At 38.1% G+C, this 20,488-nt stretch overlaps 1 protein-coding gene across 2 annotated transcripts in view; it reads right to left on the bottom strand.

Annotated features, from left to right (window-relative positions):
• Positions 1 to 10,223: 10,223 nt before the first annotated feature.
• The window catches only part of PPP1CB (protein phosphatase 1 catalytic subunit beta), a 41,606-nt gene continuing 31,341 nt past the window's right edge, over positions 10,224 to 20,488 (bottom strand). For both annotated transcript variants that reach the window (XM_035000827.1, XM_035000826.1), the window contains 3 exons: positions 18,304 to 18,455; positions 15,344 to 15,478; positions 10,224 to 12,092 (listed from right to left, as the gene is read on the bottom strand). In XM_035000827.1, the coding sequence (XP_034856718.1) occupies positions 11,988 to 12,092; positions 15,344 to 15,478; positions 18,304 to 18,455 (392 nt within the window). In that variant the 3' untranslated portion in view covers positions 10,224 to 11,987. The remainder of the gene's footprint in view (positions 12,093 to 15,343; positions 15,479 to 18,303; positions 18,456 to 20,488) is intronic.

Genomic DNA, 20,488 nt, shown 5'->3' with positions numbered 1-20,488 from the left:
GCAAATACTGTCAACCGAATAAATATGTTCACAGTATAGCTTTACACTATTCCACTAAACCCTTATGTTTGTGTTGGGATACTTCAAATAAAATTTGAGGAAATAGAGAAAGAACTGTGTGAAATTCCCCAAATAGAGATTCATTGAAGTTAATCAGCAAACACTGGCAGGAAAGTTATGGAGGAACCTAAGGAGAGAAGCTATCAATGGTACATTCTTGGTCAAATTCCACCTTGAGATAGTTTTAAATTTTGCTCTTTATTTAGAAATACTGAGAGAATAGAGTTCTCATGGCAAGCAAGAGGAAAAGAATGCAAGGCAAATAAAAATATGAGCCATTTCAGCGGGCATCTGGGTGGTTCAGTCAGTTAAGTGTCTGCCTTTGGCTCAAGTCATGATCCCAGGGTCCTGGAATCAGGCTGTCAGGCTCCTTGCTCAGCAGGAAGCCTGCTTCTCCCTCTCCCTCTGCCACCCCCCCCCCCACTTGTGCTCTCTCTCATGTGCTCTCTCAAATAAATAAATAAAAGCTTTTTAAAAAATATGAGCCATTTCAGAAAAAGGTAAGAGACAGGAAGAAGGGGGAGCTAGGAGAAACTATGCTCATATGGCAAAACCATTTAATGAGTTTTTACACAGACTCCACCAACATGAAAAAAAATCATACCAGAATTCACACTTGAATAGGATGTCTGGGATTTTTTTTTTTAAATAGACCACAGCTAATCTATAAGCAACTGAAATAATTTCTTTTCTCTGGGGGTAATATAAGAGTGTTAGGGGTGCTGGTTCATAGAATCATACAATAGAAGTAGGATTTGGGGGTAATATAAAGAGTGTTAGGGGTGGTAGTTCACAGAATCATACAACAGAAGTAGTATTTGGGGACTGGTGTGCCTATATGAAAAATCTAATAGCAATATCCAAAGGCAATTCAGGGCAGGCAGGGAAAACTTAACTTCCCTATAATTATAGTCTCACACTAAGCACTTAATATGTGCCAGACAATGTGCTAAAAGTTTTACATGCATTTTCTCACTTAATCCTCAGAACATTTCTATAAAATGGGCATTATTTTATCCTTATTTTCTAGATGAGAAATTTGAGGCTCAGGGAAGAAGAAATTTGCCCACGGACACATAATTAGTGAGTGATAAAGCTAGGACTTGAATCTGGGGCTGTTTGACACCAAAGTCCCATATACTTTAACCACTAAAACCCTGTTCTAAAAATTAAATGAAGTCATGTGTAAAACACTTGACACATGGTAAGTAATATTTTACTCACTGTCATCTTGCCAGGAAAACAAAGCCAGCTTATGAGCTTTCGCTTTATAAAAATTTAAGCCTAGCATTTGCATTGTAAATGTGCATATTACATTGTGACCTACATTGTTAAATAAGCCATTGCTTTAGGGAAGAAAGATGGGCTTCTCACCTTTTTGCTAAAATAAAATAATTCTTAAAAATAATCCTTATTGAAATGACTATAACATTTTTCTTTATCATAACCACAAAATTTAAATTGTTAAAAAACAACACAGCAAATTGAGGAAAAATATTCTGGCAAAATTGCTGGAAGCTTTGCAGGGGCTATTATCAAATCTCCATTATTTTGATGTTTTAAATATTTTCTCTAATTTAATTTATCATCTAATGGTTATAGAATACTTTTAGACTCGGCCGAGTGCTAGGTGCTACAGTACTAGTAAAATTACACAGCATAGCTGTTTCAATAAGAAGTTCATATCTGATAAGAAATCCAACCCATTAGCGAATAAACCAAGACCCTTCGATGAAGTGGTGGGAATAAATGGAAACTAGATTGAATAGAATTATAGGAGTGATTACAAAAGGGAGTGTTACAAAAGGAAGTGCAGGAGGTGTGAACATACACCCTCCTTTTTCTAAATGTGGCAATCATGAGAAGGAAGAAAATGAAAAGCAGCTGGAAGGGACAATAGTCAACGGAGAATTTGTTTTTCTTTTTAAAGACAGGATTCTTAAGTTTGCCTGAAGGCAGAAGGGAAGGAGGAGCCAGTTGAGAGTATATGTTAAAATACTGGAGAACAGACCCTTATTAAGACCTGATTCTGTCTAGCTAATGTGACCTTAGGTTATTCAACTCCTGGGAACACCCATTTGCTCACTAATGATATTAAGATAATAGAAACACCGGTTTTCTTAGAACCTGGTACATATTAGTATCCAATAAAAATTAATTATTAGATATTGTTAATAATACATATTTAGTAGGTTAACGAGCAAATGAACTATATGCATAATGCCTAGCACAGTGCTGAATCCTTCACAAAAACTCGAAATACAGCAGCACTATTATTGTATCTTTTTTACAGGTAAGGGTATCTTTCAAGGAAAGAAGAGTCGGATATGACAGCCACATTTCATCTCCACTAATAAATATAATTTAAATGTTAAAATTTTATTGGTAACAGAGATCATAGGTATTTTAAAATGTGCTTTTGCTAGAGAATAAAATTTGTTAACAGGCAGGATCTCAATTTTAACATAGCGTGGGTTTTTCGGTCTTTAAGTGTTCAATTACTTCACAAGTTTCTTTTCTTTTCTTTTTTTTTTTTTTTTAAAGATTTTATTTATTTATTCATGAGAGACAGAGAGAGAGAGAGGCAGAGGGAGAAGCAGGCTCCTGATGCGGGACTCGATCCCAGGACTCTGGGATCATGACCTGAGCCGAAGGCAGACGCTTAACCATCTGAGCCACCCAGGCGCCCCGCAAGTTTCTTTTCTAAAAATTGAACCTAGCTGGCCTGCAGCCGTGCTGGACATGTAAGGAAAGGGCACCGGGAAACTGTAGGAGAAGGGCTCAGGGCAGAGCACTGAGATGCAGCAGCTCAGACCCGCGACTCTGGTGCCGTCGCGCCTGGGGACGAAGACGTGATGAAGGCGACCCAGGGAGAAGGGGCGGACTCACTCAAAATAGCACTGGCTCACCCGGAGGATAACGGCGGGCCGGGACCGCCCCCCCAACCCCCCGTCCTCGCCTCTGGCCGGCGCGCGAGGGGAGCCCGCCAGCGACAAGCCGTCCAGGCCCGCGGCGGGAGGTCACCGCCCGGCACGTGGGAGCGCGTCGTCCCTCCGTGGTCCCTGGTCCACAGTCCGCCCCGCGGGCTAAGGCGCGAGGGCGCCGCGCCCGCGAAGCCCCCACAGAGCGACGGAGGGGGCTGCGCCGGCCCGCCAACACCACCGCGCTCCGCCGCTTCCCCCGGCCGCCGACTCCGACCTCGACAACCCCCGCCCCTCTCCCGAGCCCAGGCCCCGGACGCTGGGAGGGCTTGCTCCCGTCGCGGCGAGGGAGCCACTCACGGGCGGAAGCGTGTAGGAAAGGGGCCGTGACGCCGCCCCATCCTCACACGCGGTGGGCGGCGGGGCCCGCTGCGAGAGGTATGGAAGGACCAGGCGCAGCTGCAACTGGAGGGTGGCCGGCGAGGCCCGAAGCCGGGGCGCGAGCGGAAGATACCTGCGAAAACCTGGGTCTAGGGAGCGGGCGCCGGGCCGCCGGACAGCCGCCCCCGGACGCTCCGAGGCCTCAGACGGTTGCTCACCACTCGCTCCACAGCGGCACTACCCGCTCAAGAGACCTCCCGCCAACCGGGAGCGACGCTCGCGCGGGCCAATCAGCGCACAGAGCCGCCGCCGGGGGGCGGGGCCTGCCCGAGGTCGCGCGCGCCGCGACCCCAGTCCCGGCTCGAGCGCTCCGGCTTCCGCGCGCCGGCTGCGTGCGGAACACCTGAACCTACCTGGCCTTGCGGACCCTCCGGGCCGGGTGCTGGCAGAACGCCACCACCCTCCCAGATCTCTTCTGGCCTCCTAATTTAGCCCCTCCCCCGTGGACGCTTATCAAAGCCAGGCTTGTATTCGAGCCATTTACCTTCCCTCCGGTTAGATGGAGAGGCCCCGCGGGGCTGGGACTTCAGGTCTTCCCTAACTCCCTTCTACCTCACAGCACCAAGCAGGACGCCTTGCACACACGCACTAGCAGATACTTGATAAAGACAGGCGTCAATAGTAGGAGGACAGAGAATCAGAAGTGAACTTTGCAGCAGCCATTGTAGTGCCCACAGTTTCTGCTATGTTAAATAACTATATAGACAGAGGAAGAGACCACATAAACTAAAAAAGAAAGGTGTGACTACCGTGGCAGAGGTTATGTTACACTATTCCGTTAAATCTACTGTTCTAAGCTGTAAATTCTTCTACAGGAACCTTTTCATTTTGGACTCATCGTAGCCCTTGGCCAGGTGCCTGGGATGTAATTGATGCTTAGTAAACGCTTGTTCTCATTCTACTTTCTAAATATATCTCCCCACTATTATCCATTGATTCTTTACTCCAGGCGTACATACTTTTTCTCAGAGAAGGTCTTAAACTTTCTTCTTTGAGCTGGCATATAATGTGCTCTCTCTTTTTCACCTTCATTTAAATTTTCCATCTGATATCCATCCTTTAAGACCCAATTTAAGTCATCAGCCCATCATCTGAGTACTTAGTAAGTTTAAGACTGTGCCGTTCTTGAATTCCTGCAGCACTTTCAAAAGTTCTGATTTTTGCAATCTTATTAACCAGCTTTTTGATAAAATTATTTTATTATGTGTACATATAGATACAATTTTACATAAATGGCGTTGCATACGTACTTTAAAAAATGGAATGTTTGAGGGACGCCTGGGTGGCTAAGTCAGTGGAACATCTGCCTTCGGCTCCGGTTATGATCCCGGGATCCTGGGATGGAGTCCCGTGTCGGGCTCCTTGCTCAGCAGAAAGCCTGCTTCTCCCTCTGCCTGCTACTCCCCCTACTTGTGCTTGCTCTGACAAATAAATAAAAAAATAAAATCTTAAAAAAAAAAAAGGAATGTTTGATAGGTACAAAAGAATATATATAGTAACATACATGCAGGCAGCAGAGCATAATAAAACAAAAACTCGAGAAGCCACTACCCACCAAAAAAGGATGAATCTTAACACCCAAGAAATAGAACATAAACAATACTGATAAGATCCTGTATGTTTCTCCTCCTCCCCTTACTTTCCCTGAAGAGGTGACTTTGGTTTTTCCCATTCCCTTAAGATTTACTGTACCTTTAAACACAGATTTTGGGGCACCTGGGTGGCTCAGTCGTTAAGCATCTGCCTTCGGCTCAGGTCATGATCCCAGGGTCCTGGGATTGAGTCCCACATGGGGCTCCCTCCTTGGGGGGAAGCCTGCCTCTCCCTCTCCTACTCCCACTGCTTGTGTTCCTGCTCTCCCTATCTCTGTCAAATAAAATCTTTAAAAATAAATAAACACAGATTTTGTAAATTTAATACTTTGTATTCTTCATAGTTTGAGATTTTAACATGCTAACACAGAACATTGTAAATCATTTTTATTGTTGTATAGAATTCTGTTCTATATATATACTGTAATTATCACCATGCTCTTGTCAATGGCCATTTGGGTCATTTTTTGCTACTCTGAAAGCTATGAGCCTTCTTGTTACACAGACTTGGTTATCAGTGGCTGTGCTTCTGTAAGACTATATTAGTTAGTTATAGCTGGCACAGATTAGTTGGGTGGTCTGATTGGTTGGTGCCCATGTTAAATATTCAACTACTACTGCTTGTATATGCCCCATGGTGCATGCGTGTAGTTTTCCTATAAATGCTTTAAAGGGAAAATGATGGGTTTTAGGGTATGCAATTTACAAGATTACAAATGCTAATCTCACATCCCAGGTAGCTGTACACATTTTATTATTTTATTTATAAGTAATCTATATGCCCAATGTAAGGCTCAAATTCCCGACCCTGACTGAGATCAAGAGTCATATGCTCTACCAACTGAGCCAGCAGGAGCCCCTAGTTGTACCAATTTTAAGAGCTCCCATTAGTCTACATCTTGCCAACTTTGTATTTTCAGACTTTTTGTGACTAGATTATCTTTTATTAAAGTATGTCATAGAGAACACCTTTGGATTTTTTTTTTCAGCACCCTTTTTTTTGGAAATATTCTACTCAACCTCCCAAACCACTTGGGTGCAAGGATAGCAGCTATATTCATACAATATCATTTCTCTTCTTCACTTGTTGGGAGTCATAAAGGCCTTTCATCCAAGCTGGGCCAAATTCTATTCCTGGAATTTTGCACTAGGACCCAGAATTCAGTGTGGCTGACTACTTTCTTATATTGGAAGCAACAAAAACTCCTGAGAATTATCAGGATGGAACAATAAAACAAAAGGATTGCATTAAATTTCTCTCTAGAATACTTTCCTTCACTGTACCTCGTTTTTTTGTTCCTTACTGAAAATATCTTTTCCCATACTTGCTTCTGCCTATGACATAATCCTTATTTGTTAAATCGAGGCAATAGTTTCTCCACTTTCAAGTTTAGATTCCTAATTTTAAGTGTTCATAAATACTAGGTGACTTTTGAAAGACAAAATGTTACACTATACCACTTTTCTAAAAATGTTTGAAGTAGTTCACAACGAAGGTGACTTTAAGGTCAATTAAACAGAGAACCTAGACTACAGAAAGGGGGAGGGGCAAGAAAGGAACCATGAAGATCTTGGCAAGTTTGATTGTGAACAAGAGGCCATTTCCCCCAATATGCCTGTCAGGTGCTAGCTGGGAAATGTTGCTTCAAGTAACTAGACACAACTCATATTTTTAAAATTAATTATTATTTTTGAGAGAGAGAGCATGTGAGTTGTGAGGAGGGGAAGACGGTGAGGGAGAGAATCTTAAGCAGGCTCCACGTTCAGTGCAGAGCCCGACATGGGGCTCAATCTCACGACCCTGAGATCATGACCTGAGCTGAAATCAAATTGGACACCCAACTAACTGAACCACCCAGGCGCCCCACAACTTCTCATAGTTACCAATATTTTACCAAATGAAGATTATAGTTTTGACAATACACTGAGGATAAATGAAAATTGGAACTGTATTTTTTTGGACTATGTTCTCCAAAAGGTCAAGGTGTCAAAACGGTAAGTTTTGAAACTCACTTGCATTCATTAAAAAAAAAACATCTGCATGCCTACTATATGCCAGGCAGCACTCTAGAAGCTAGAGATACACCAGTGGGAAAAAAAAAGACAAAAGTCTTTGCCTATACGAGCTTACATTCTAGTCACAAATAAACTGAGAAGCCCAAAGGCTTCTAAGGGCCAAATACAACAAAGTCTTGGAGGAATGCCCAACATACTAATCAATCTGTACAATGAATAATTGATTTTCTTTAAATAATGGAATAGACCATAGTTTCTGTTAATCTGTCAATGAGCACACCCAAAGAGTTTAGGGAACTCAGCTAATGAAAGATTTAGGTACCTCATTCAGAACAGGTGTTACAGTACAGTAACAGAAAGTTTTAACCTAGATCTGTGATATTATCAAATTAACCTCAATGGAGTTACCAGGCCCCAGCCTTTATCTCTTTATTTGACAGAGAGATAGGAGAGCACAAGTAGGCAGAGCGGCAGGCAGAGGGAGAGGGAGAAGCAGGCTCTCCGCTTCTGCATGCCTACTATCGAGCAGGAAGCCCGATGTGGGACTCGATCCCAGGACCCTGGGATCATGACTGGAGCCGAAGGCAGACACTTAACTGAGCCATCCAGGTACCCCAGGACTTGTTTTTAAAACTCCTTTCTTTAGTTAGATACTATACAACAGTTACATGTTGAAAGTTGGGTACTGGGCTTCACACATTTTTTCTGAGATAATAACGTAGGTTATTAATTTTAATTTGGCAAATTGAGTAGTTTCATGAGTTCTACCAAAAAATGATTTCTCAAGTGACTCCACCCCTCACACCTGCCTGAGAGCTAGAGAGACCTGAATGAGAAAGTAAATTACAGTGACAAAGAAGTTTATAAGTCAACCAATGTAGGAGGTGGTGGCTGAGGAAGTTTTAACTTTTATAATTTTCTAATTATGGAATTTAGAAATTCTGTAATTCAAATGTACAGGTAAAATCCAATTTTAACAGATCAAAATTATTACACTGAATCTAAATTTCACTTTTGTTGAACAGTTTAAAGAGAATAAAGAGAATAAAGCTCTATGTGTGTACTTAACACAGAATCAGTTTATGCCTTATTTAACTCCTGTTCATTTCACAAGGTATGCTGTCACTTTAAAATCCCTTTAACCACTTCTTAGCTGTTTAAGGAAATTATAAAACACTGAAAACTATTAGCAAAAAAGGACATAGTATTTCTAAGTGGATGCCACTGGTATAGTCAGGCTATTTAGTGTCTTCTCAGGCACAGCTTTGATTCAGAGATGGATCATAAGGAAATGAGGAGGTGGATTAAGTCAATGTACATAGAGCAGAGCAAACCTGACCACTTTTCTTCTCTAAACACATTTTTAGTATATAGATGTGAAAGAAAATAATTGTTCTTTTGGTTCAAGAGTTATGGTTGCCAAGGAGACAAAGGAACGAACATACCTGAACTTATAAATGAAGATACTATTTCAGTCCCTTGGCTCAATGAATACACTTTTATGTTCTTAAGGGACACATCTCAAGATGTTCCTGGCTTTCCCTCAGATGAATTTTTTTTGAAAGGCATATATATCCCTTGAACACTTTTATATATATATATATATATATATATTTAAAGATTTTATTTATTTATTTGACAGAGAGATAGAAGAGCACAAGCAGAGGGAATGGCAGAGGGAGAAGGAGAAGCAGGTTCTGCACTGAGCAGGGAGCCCAATGCGGGACTCGATCCCAGGACCCCGGGATCATGACCTGAGCCGAAGGCAGACGCTTAACCATCTGAGCCACCCAGGTGCCCTCCCTTGAACACTCTTAACACTTCCAATTAACTGACCACGTTTTAAAGCTTTAAATTCTTCTTGCTGGTATTCTGACTCAACATTTTGCACAAACCAGTCTTGACGATCATGATTAAATTTGTCCCTGGGCAAAATTAAAACGATGAATGTTAAAGTTTCAAACACAAGGGGTAGCACACATTGTAGTTTTTTTTTTTCATTTAGGAACTAACAAAAATGTAACCTAATAATCTGTGATCCATCACATTAGCATGTTTAATTTTAAATGCCATGACATTTGGATTAAAGATAAATTTGAATATAGAAATTAAAAATCAGAGAGAAAGAATGATATAAATTAGTGACACTGGAATCACAGGATATTTTTCTCCTAAGAAATGAAGTTTTATTTATTTGAAGTAGCAGTGTTACCAACTAAGTAATATTTGTAACACATTATATGATAGAAACTTTTAAAGTGGTTTTAAGACTGCCTGAGTAATTTTTATTTATTATTATTATTTTTAAAGATTTTATTTATTCATTTGAGACACAGAGATAGAGAGAGCATGAGCCGGCAGAGAGGCAGAGGGAGAAGGAGAAGCAGGCTTCCCGCTGAGCCAGGAGCCCGATGTGGGGCTCAATCCCAGGACCCCGGGATCAGGACCCGAGCCAAAGGCAGAGGGTTACCCATCTGAGCTACCCAGGTGCCCCATTACTATTTTTTAGTAATCTCTATACCCAATGTGGGGCTCAAATTCACAACCTTGAGGATCGAGAGTCATAATGCTCCTCCGAATGAGCCAGCCAGGAGCCCCGTTGCTTGAATAATTTTTAAACATAAATTTCTATCCTTCAAATTTAGTGACCAATATTAATATGCTTAGTGACTATTTTTTCATATTCAATACTGAGCTCGATGAATTATTATAAAAACACAGTAAGTCCCTGGGTGTTATATGCAAACAATGAATCATGGAACACTACATCAAAAACTAATGTAATGTATGGTGATTAACATAATAAAAAAAATCTAAAAAAAACCCCCACAGTAAGTCAAATCCAAATTAATATGTTTTGACAACACTGAGATTAATAAAAGACTGCCCTGTCTCCTGCCAAAGATTTATTTTTCTAGATCGTTTCACTATGACTACTAAGAGTACATCTAAAATTCTATTAGAAATTGCTCAACTTACACTCCAATTAGGAAGATATTTAAATCACATTACATAAAAGCCTGTGTAACCTAACCTAATACATCATATGTAGTATATGAACACCTCCAGAAAAGAATCAACTCAATATATGTCAAAGATGTTAAAATTTTATGTTTGAACAGAATGTGTGTTTAAATGTCTCATTGTAAAGGGGGGGGGGGGGGGGGGGGAGGAATAAAATGACCAGTCAGGCTTCATATCAATTAGACAACTTTTACTAAATGAGAAAACTACATTTAAAATGTGCTTTAAAACAAAATGGAATTAGAAAAAAAGACATATGCATTTGCAAGAACTTTGCACTGTGCTGAAAATCAAATCTCTTGCAGTAATACAATACGCCAATTCATAAAATGTAAGTTAACAGAATTCTCAATTGAACATTTTCAAAGACAATATTAAGGTCAAGAATTTCACATCAATGGTAGCACATACAGAAGAAGGGCTTTATAAATATGATGTCCATCCCTATGAAGCTTACAAATTTGACAATACTCAATAAAAGCTTTTAGAATCACATCCAAAAGGGTCGCATCCAAAGAATCACAAATCTGTGTCCTGTAAGTTCTCCTTCTAAAATCTTTATGTTGACTTTTCTACTCCTTGTCATTTGTTAATACTAACCCTTTAAAAAAAGAGAACAGGAAAAGAAATGCTGCAATAAACCCTTGATCATGTACAGAAATTATTGCTACTATAGTTCACTACAAAGCATGTCTATATAATATTGTATGAACTTTGATCATGAAAAATCAGAATAAAAATCTTTAGTGACATAAGCCTTACAATCGTATACAACATTCACATGGCAATATTAGACAGTTAAGCACCCAATAACCATAGTTGACAAAAATGTCCCACTGACCAGCATTCATTTAAATACATCCTTCGTACAGAGGGAGGAAAAAAGAGATAGTGTCAGCTTTCCAAGGCTTGTCAAAAAAGGATTCTCATGTTCTGTGGATCTAAAAACAAATAGCAACAAGAACAACAACAACAAAAAACCCCCAAAAAAACCCAAAAAAACAAAACAAAACAAAACAAAACCAATGCAGGTGAGGGTGTTATCAGAAAGTTAAGCATGCCAAAAGGTGTTTCGTGCGAATTAAAACCTAAAGCCAAGGTACCACATAATCACATTACCAACTAGTTGGGTAACACTATATGAGCCTTATCTTAAAGTTAAATGAAATGCTACTGCACAATAGAGCATCAATAAGTTAAAAATTAGAGTGCACAAATCCAAATCAGTGGCAATTTCTGTATAAAGCAAAATATTCACTATCAGCTGTAAAGTTTGCCCAGTCAAACTGTTTGATTCAATCACTGGATTGGACAGTTTGCCTATTTTTAAAAAATATCAATCTCTAAAATTCCTTTTTACTGTAATGAGGCGTAAGTTTTCTTAGTAAGATCAAACAGGTACGTAAGTAAATAAGCAAGGGAAAATAATAGTTGGTGAATGTCTTTAAAGCTCTTCCCACATTTCACTTGTAAAAATGTTCAGGGAAAAAAAAATTAAAATATTTGCCATTATTCTAGCAAAAACAGAACAAAACAAAACAAAACAAGCCCAAAATAATTAAACAACCAAGCAACACTAAAACCACATTACACAGATGGATCATCATGCTTTCATCTGGTTTAACTATCACATCTAGTTTAACTGGGATGCTTTTCAACTTTAAAAACTGTGATACGTGAAGATGTAACTTTAATGGGTAATTTTGAATTTGGATTTAACTTTGCTGAATATTATAACAGAGTATACTTATTACAATACAGTGTAGCACATCTTTCTATTAGAAAAAATTTAAGATCCTTTACCCGTCTCCTTAAGTTAAAGGTGTGACATCATAAAGGGTGTCAAATGGCTGGATGGTTTTACAGTGCACACTTATATATTATGAAGTATGTCCTTAACAAATCTGATGGATTCTTTACAGAATTCCTTTCTTCACCTTTTCTTCGGTGGATTAGCTGTTCGAGGTGGAGTGACAGGACGTCCTGAATTCAGTCCACCATACTGGTACTTAGCTTTCTTTTCAGATGGTTTCAATATCTTAAAGTAAATAATTTATTTAAACAGTGTTATTCTTTCAAGTGCAATAAGTTAAGGAAAACTGTTATAAAAGTGGACTTTTCAAGAAATAACAAATTGTAAATAAAATATTTACATAATTACACAAATTGCAATAAAAATATAGAAAAAACCAGAAAAGTTTCATGAACATTTCTCACATTTAAAGTGTGCATAGATAACTAAGTATCTGAATATTGCTATTATTTGTCATTCCGTTAATAATTTAGTAACAAAAGCTCAAGCACACAAATCCTATCAACTACCCAATCCTTTACGTAAAAAAAAAAAATTTTTTTTACTTTAATTACTTTATTTTGAGAGAGAAAAAGAGAAGGTGTGCACATGGGGGAGTTGGGGGAGTGGGTAAAGGGAGAGAGAGAATCTTAAGCAGGCTCCACTCCCAGCGTATCACCATGGAGCCAATGCAGGGCTCAATCTCATGACCCTGAGATCATGAACTGAGGCAAAATCAAGAGTCGGACACTTAAACAACAGCCACCCAGGCACCTCAGGTGAAAAAAAAAGAAAGAAAAGAAAAAGAGAAAGAGAAAGAATTGAACTACCATATCTCTATGGTGAGTGAAGAACACTTAGTTTATGAGTGAAAGATTGAGTTGGCTACACACATGAAAAAATGCTCATCATCAGGCAAATACAAATCAAAACTACACTGTATCACCTCACACCTGTCAGAATGGCTCAGTTTAACACAGGAAACAACAGATGTTGGCGAGGATGTGGAGAAAGGGGATCCCTCTTACACTGCTGGTGGAATGCAAACTGGTGCAGCGACTCTGGTGGTTCCTCCAAAAGTTAAAAATAGAACTACCCTACAATTCAGCAATTGCACTACTGAATATTTACCCAAAGGATACAAAAAAATACTGATTCAAAGGGATACATGCATCCTGATATTTACAACAGCATTATCAACAATAGCCAAATTATGGAAAGAGACAAATGTCCATCGACTGATGAATGGATAAAGATGTGGTACAGATCTACAATGGAGTATTACTCAGCCATAGAAAATAATGAAATCTTGCCGTTTGCAAAGGCACAGAACTACAGTGCATTATGCCAAGCAAAATAAATCAGTCTGAGAAAGACTAATACCGTATGACAGAACAGAGGAACACAGGGGCAAGAAAAAAAAAAGGGAGACAAGCAAACATTAAACCATAAAATAGACTCTTAACTATAGAGAACAAATTGAGGGTTGACTGGGGGAGGTTTGCAGGGGGATAGGTTAAATGGGTGATGGGTATAAGGAGGGCACTTGTTATGATGAGCACTGGGTGTTATATATAAGTGATGAATCACTAAATTGTACTCCTGAAACTAGTATTATGCTGTATGTTAAAGGACCCTACCACTACTTATTTAGACAGTAATTAGTCACAAACTCTTTAATCTTACTTCATGTGTAGATCTCAAAAAATATATATTTATACATTTTACATATCATAAGTCCAACTGTTTAAAATGTACAAGTCGATGATTTTTAAAATACTTACAGAGTTGTACGACCACTGCTATAATCTAATTTTAGAGTTTTTGTCACCCCAAAAGAAATCCTGCTCCCATAAGCAATCACTCCACATTTCCATTCTCTACTACCCGAGTAACTACCTTCAACTCCAAGGAAACACTAATCTTTCTCTATTGATTTGTCTTTTCTGGCTATTTCACATAAATGAAGTCATACAATATGTGGTCTTTTGTGACTGGCTCCTCTCACTGAGATAATGTTTTTGAGGTTCATTCATGTTATAGCACGTATCAGTACTTCATTACTTTTAACTGTCAAACAATATGTCATTTAATGGATATTCCACATTTTGTCTTCATTCTTTAGGTTTCCACGTTTTGGCAATTATAAATAATGCTCCTATGAATATGCATATGCCTGTATTTGAGTACCTCCCTTCAATTCTTTTGGGTATACCTATGGTGGAATTGCTGGGCCATATAGAAACTCTATGTTTAACTTTTTGAGGAAGTGCCAGTTTCCAAAAAGCAGTTGCACCATTTTACATTCCCACCATCAATGTATGAAGGTTCCAACTTCTCCACATCCTCACCAATACTTGTTATTGTCTGACTTTTTTATTATATTTATTCTAGTGGGTGTAAATAAAGCTTTAACCTACATTATAGACAGAAAATTTCAATATTTACACAAAAAATGTGTAGAAAAGATATATAAAGTATTTCTTAGAACTATTCAAAGTGTCACAGTGTCTCAATGAAAAAGAAATTAATCCAATTCCATTATGCTAAATGTTGAAGGATAAGGTCTAGTTCCTATGCTTAAATTATAAGTAAGAAGTCACATATTTACCATTCAATTGTACTAGCTAATAGAAACAGTAAAATACAATAAAAGGAAAGAAGGATGGGAAAGCCCCTTTACATTTAGAGAAAGAGGAATATAGTACATGCACGAGAGGAACATAAAACCCTTTGCAAAAACAAAGCATTGAAGTTGTTTTGTCTGTGAACAAGAATGATTTTAAAGTAGCACACTATAGACAGACTATGGACTCTGAGAAACAAACTGAGGATTCTAGAGGGGAGGGGGGTGGGGGGAATGGGTTAGCCTGGTGATGGGTATTAAAGAGGGCATGTACTGCATGGAGCACTGGGTGTTATACGCGAACAATGAATCATGGAACACTACATCAAAAACTAATGATGTAATGTATGGTGATTAACATAACAACAACAAAAAAGTAGCACACTATAAAGCCAGAGTTGGTCTATTTCTTGCAAAAGGAAACAAAAGCTAAGTTATTAATTGAATTCACATTCTTTTAGTAGGTTAAGACCCTATTCCAAGAAATGATACAGGAATTTAACAATTTAAACATCTGCATCAAGAATGATTAACTTAGGTTCTCCAAAACTCTAATATTTGATATATACCAAAAAGTCTGGAACCTTTGTGAATGAAAACAGAAATCTCTAACAAATCTGTGATAATCACTTTTTTTTAAAGAAGGTCTTTATTTATTTGAGAAAGTGAGAGACAGATCATGAGCAGAGGGGGAGACGCAGAGAAGAGGGGAAGCAGACTTCCCACAGAGCAGGGAGCCCCACTCGGGGCTTGATCCTAGGACCCCGGGCCATGACCCGAGCTGAAGGCAGACGCCCAACCGACTGAGCCACCCAGGCGTCCCAGATAATCACTTTTGAATAAAACTAATTTATATGTATTTATATCATACCTGAAACGAACACATCAAAGTTTCATCCACACTCATCATTCCACCAGCATTATCAAACTCGCCACAGTAATTTGGGGCTGAAAATAGGGTAACCAATTGTCGTTTAGCAAAAAATTCATATCCATCTTCTACCACCTGTCAAAGGAAAGGTCAAAAGAAAAAACACACTTATTTATAGCTAATTCTCAACTGTCTATATAATTGAGATTAATGTGACAAAGACCTAAAATTTAACACTATTTTGTTTTGGGAGCTTGATTTTTATTTTTAAGCTTGCCTTAGAATATTAAAATTGGTATGCCTTTTCTATAATGTTAAGGATTTAGCTTAAATGAAATAATACACTTGTGATAACTAAAATGTTTAAAAATTACACCATTCTAAGGCTCTCCATATGCTAATAAGTATAGTATCTATAGGAACATTGGACATCAAGTACTTCTTAGATGATGGCATTATATCACAACTATGGAATCCTTAATTCTTTAATGATTTAACATGATTTCTAGAATCTGTTGCCAATTTCTGAATGATTTAAACAACTTAGGTTTCTCAGCTACAAATATGAGAAGTAGAAGCAATGACACATAAATATTTTATATTTATTTATGGTAGGCAAGAATAATTTTTGAAGTCTTTTAGGCATCCTTTGATTAAGCAAAATTATCCTACAATACTTGCTAATAAGAAAGCACCTCCAAAATAATTTATTTTTTATTTATTTAAAGATTTTATTTACGGGGGGGGAGGGACAGAGAGATTAAGCACACGTGCACAAAGGGGAAGGAGCAGAGCAAGACGGACAAGCAGACTCTGAGCAGAGCCCAATGTGGGGCTTGATCTCAGGACCCTGAGATCATGACCTGAGCTGAAACCAAGAGTTGGACACTTAACCGACTGAGCCACCCAGGCTCCCCCAAAATAATTTACATTTTAAAATAATTCCTACCTTAGTATCAGGTACATGCTCCTACTGTAATCACATCACGGTAGAATTTAGATATTAACCTTTTCTGTCAAGATCTTGGTCACCGTTATCTACTCCAGCTCAGCCATACATAGTGTTTGGCACTCAGTATATCCTTTTAGTTCTTCTTTTTTTTAAGCTTTGAATCCCACCTTTTTTTTTTTTTTAAGATTTTATTTATCTATTTGAGAGAGAGAGAGCACAAGCAGGGGGAGGGGCAGAGGGAGAAGCAAACTCCCCGCTGAGCAGGGAGCCCGACGTGGGGCTCAATCCCAGGACCCTGGGATCATGACCCAAACCAAAGGCAGATGCTCAATGACTGAGGCACCCAGGTGCCCCATATCATTTTAGTTCTTAGTTTGCTTGTTCACTTGTTCATTCACACATTTACTAAATGAACAGGTTTATTGTAAAAGGATATATTTGTAGTTTGTGGTGTTTCCCAGCATAAGTCTCTTAATTTTAGAGATAATATGTTTGAAAATAAGCAGAATAGGATTTTGGAAGGGTCTGGAAAAAAGATTGTCCAAATCAACGTAGCTCAATAACTTGACTTTTAAAACAAAAACATCGTGCATTTTTGAAATGAGATCAGTGAATGGAAATCTATACCTGAAAAATTTTATATCAGTGGGCATCTTATTAGGAAACTTAGCAACTCTGCACTGTTCCCTAGTAGTAGGCTTATATTAATTAGTTAAATCACTAATACAATATTTACCCAAACTGCCAAAAGCAAAGGATTTGGGGATGTGACTTCATTTCAGTGGAACCAGGAAATTCTGCTAGAAAAAAGGCATGTGACACACAACATGCACATAAAATGAAAAGCCAGTCATCTTTGCTTATCCACAGGATCAGATAAAGTAGTCAAGGGTCATGGGGAGTAAAGCCCCTCCCCCACAAAGGGAAGTATTGTGGAACAGCATACACTTAATAAACCGCTTTAACAAAGAAAAAACAAGGAATCTTTAAAAGTATTATACTTAAAATTTCAAATACTTTTAGTACTTTCAAAAGTAGCAAGAAAAAGTTATAAAAATACCTGTCAGTGAATGTATTTCATACCAGTTACATTTTAGAGAACATGAAGACTTGATATATTAAATCATTAAAATAAGCTTTTGTTAATTCATTTATTCAAACACTAAATGCATGCAGTATCTAAGTTTACAAGGCATGGATTTTTAAAAGTCAACAAGTCACAATTTCCTCCCTAAAGAGTATACATTATAGTAGTGGGGGTAGACATTAAGAAAAAAACAAACACAAGTAAACCTAAACTATATATATGAAGTAGAATTCAATAAACTCTCTTTACTCACCACCCTGGTTCAATAATTACCAGGATTCTGCTACATATGTTTCATTTATCCCTTTCCTTTCTGCCATTTTTTTTTTTCAGTAATCGCTACACCAAACGTGGGGCTCGAGCTCACCAGGCTGAGATCAAGAGTCGCATGCTCTGCTGACTGAGCCAGCCAGGTGCCCTTCTGCTGATATGTTTTAAAGCAAATCCTAGACATGTCATCTTACCTCTATATACTTGAGTATGCATTTCTAAAAGAATGGACATCCTTCTTACATAATAATGCTATTATCACAAAGCTAAAACAACGATTCCTTAATATCTAAGACCCAGTCTATAACTGAATTTCCCCAACTGTCTCAAAAATGTCCTTTAATACTACTGTCATTGGATTCTTATCTAAAATACATAAACATCATATTAAAATGGGATCAAATGTTTCTAGAAAGCTTTAAACACCAAAAAAAAAAAAAAAAAAAAATCTATTAGTTTGAAACATTTCCTCCCAAGAGGGTGAAAAAGGGTTAACAATTTATTAGATTGTTAACTATGAGATTAAGCTATAGGCTTCACCTCTCCTACTTTCCTTGTATAATTAACTTTCTTGGATCTCAGTTTCCTCAAAAATAAAAAAAGCAGATATGTGTGAAGTTAATATTAAAATATTCAAAAGTTTTATCATACCTGATGAGCTCGACAAATCAAGTCTAAATCATGACGATTCAGAAATTTACTGACTACATCAGCTCCAAAAGTGAAGGAAACACCACGATCATTTTCTCCCCAGCCTTGCACATCCTTATCTGGGTCAGACCACAGCAAATCACAGAGCAAACCTTTAAAGAATAAAAACATGGCAATGAAAAAACAAAACAAAGTTTATAAAATAAAGTATATCTGTATCACATTTCTTCTCGTGCCCTCTTACCCTTTAATAAATAGTAACAATCACTTGCTCCCTAGTCTCCCTGCCTACCAAATTTAGCCACGTTTGCGAGCCCAACCATATAAATGTAATTTTGCCTGGCTGAAAGTAGCACTTTTCAACTCTTTCCACATACAGGAAATGTGTGTATGGCACACTCTAAGCACACAATGTATGGAAAAGGCTATTCATCTTTTGTACATAGTTTCTCCATACGGATAAGCAATTGACCCAGCAGCATTTCCTGAATTGAGGATACTTACACTACTTCTGGGTGCCAACCTATTCAATTAATCTATTTTATTTATTCCTAAGCCAGTAAGACACTGAAGTTTTTAAATACATCTATATATTTGGTAGGGGTAGTATTTCCACTTAGTATTTTTCTTCAGGATTGTCTTGGTTACTTTCAATCCTTTGTTCTTTCACATATATACTTCCACATCAGATTGTGTAATTCCGTGAATCCAACTGAGGTTTCACTGGAATTGTATTTGACCTAATGATCAATTTGAAGGAAGAAAACATTTTCTGTAAAAGTTTGGAGGATTTAAATGAAATATGGATGAACAAAATCAGAACAGATCCCTGGCTTTAGTTCTGGGCGTATAAGAAAAGAGGTCAGAGCTAAAAATACTTATCTGAGTATCTCCGTCATGCTCATTATTGTATAATCTTAGGAGGGACTCAGACTACCTTGGGAATGTCAAGTGAGAAGACCAGTAAATGAACTCTAAGGAAGCAAACATTAAAATGCAGGCAGAGGAAGGAGAAAGGGGAATGAGCAAAAAATACTGGAAGGAATAATCAAAACAAAAGGAAGAGATTAGAACAGTAGAAAGCTCCTGAAAGGGGTAAGAATTATCCAGAAGTAGGAAATGGTTAAGATTCAAGTACAATAAATAAGTGGAACAGGACTAAAAACCAAAAAATGTGCCACTTACAATTCTATCAGCAGACCTTAACGAAAGCAGTTTCTTTCTTTTCTTTTTTTAAGATTTTATTTATTTATTTATTGAGAGAGAGAATGAGAGACAGAGAGCAGGAGAGAGAGGTGGGTCAGAGGGAGAAGCAGACTCCCTGCTGAGCAGGGAGCCCGATGCGGGACTCGATCCCGGGACTCCAGGATCATGACCTGAGCCAAAGGCAGTCACTTAACCAACTGAGCCACCCAGGCGCCCAACGAAAGCAGTTTCTTGATGGATGAGAAGAAAATGGTTAAAAGTCAAACTATAGTGAGATGAAGAGGGGGTGGATGTTGAGATGGTGATATTAAGTACTTTTGTAAGAGTTATAGTGCTAAGGGAAGGAAAAACCAGTGCTAAGGGATGATTTATTTTTAAAATAAGCCAGTTTCAAGACTTTTTTTTTTATAATTTATAAACTTCATAATATAGGTTCTATCAGGAAAGGAGAACTTTTTGAGTTATGATATAGTTTGTCTTAATAGGGGAATTATCTAAAAAACCTTATAAAATTGGTGGCAATGTACTCTTAATTTCTATTACTATTTTCTAAGCTCCTGCTATGATGCTTGAAGAAGTCCATCAGCATACAAAACCCACTGGGATAGTCTCAATTTACAAGCTTTTTCTGATTTTCAAAGACTCACAAACTGATTCTTTAGAACACACAAAAACACCAACCCCAACACACCACCAGTGCTCTATAATACTTTTTCCAGTTTGTTTCCACAGGTGAAGCAATGAGCAGGAGGCCAAGATGTTAATCTTTAATTTTAAGGTGACAATAAAACTAGAATGTAGTTGCTTTCGGAATTATTTCGGAAATATGACAGTCTGGATGCATATAAAATCAAATAATGGTAACAACAATGTGGCATTTTTCAACCTTAATGGAATCAAGACAAGAATCTCAGAGTCAAGGTTCAACATTTTATAATTAAATTCCTAATGAACAAGCATCTTAATCATTTAGCTGTTT

The sequence above is a fragment of the Mirounga leonina genome, unplaced genomic scaffold, assembly GCF_011800145.1.
Source record: "Mirounga leonina isolate KUSES-001 unplaced genomic scaffold, KU_Mleo_1.0 Mir_125, whole genome shotgun sequence".
NCBI lineage: Eukaryota > Metazoa > Chordata > Mammalia > Carnivora > Phocidae > Mirounga > Mirounga leonina.
Note: the sequence above shows the minus strand (reverse complement) of the source record. Positions and strands in the feature narration are given on the sequence as shown.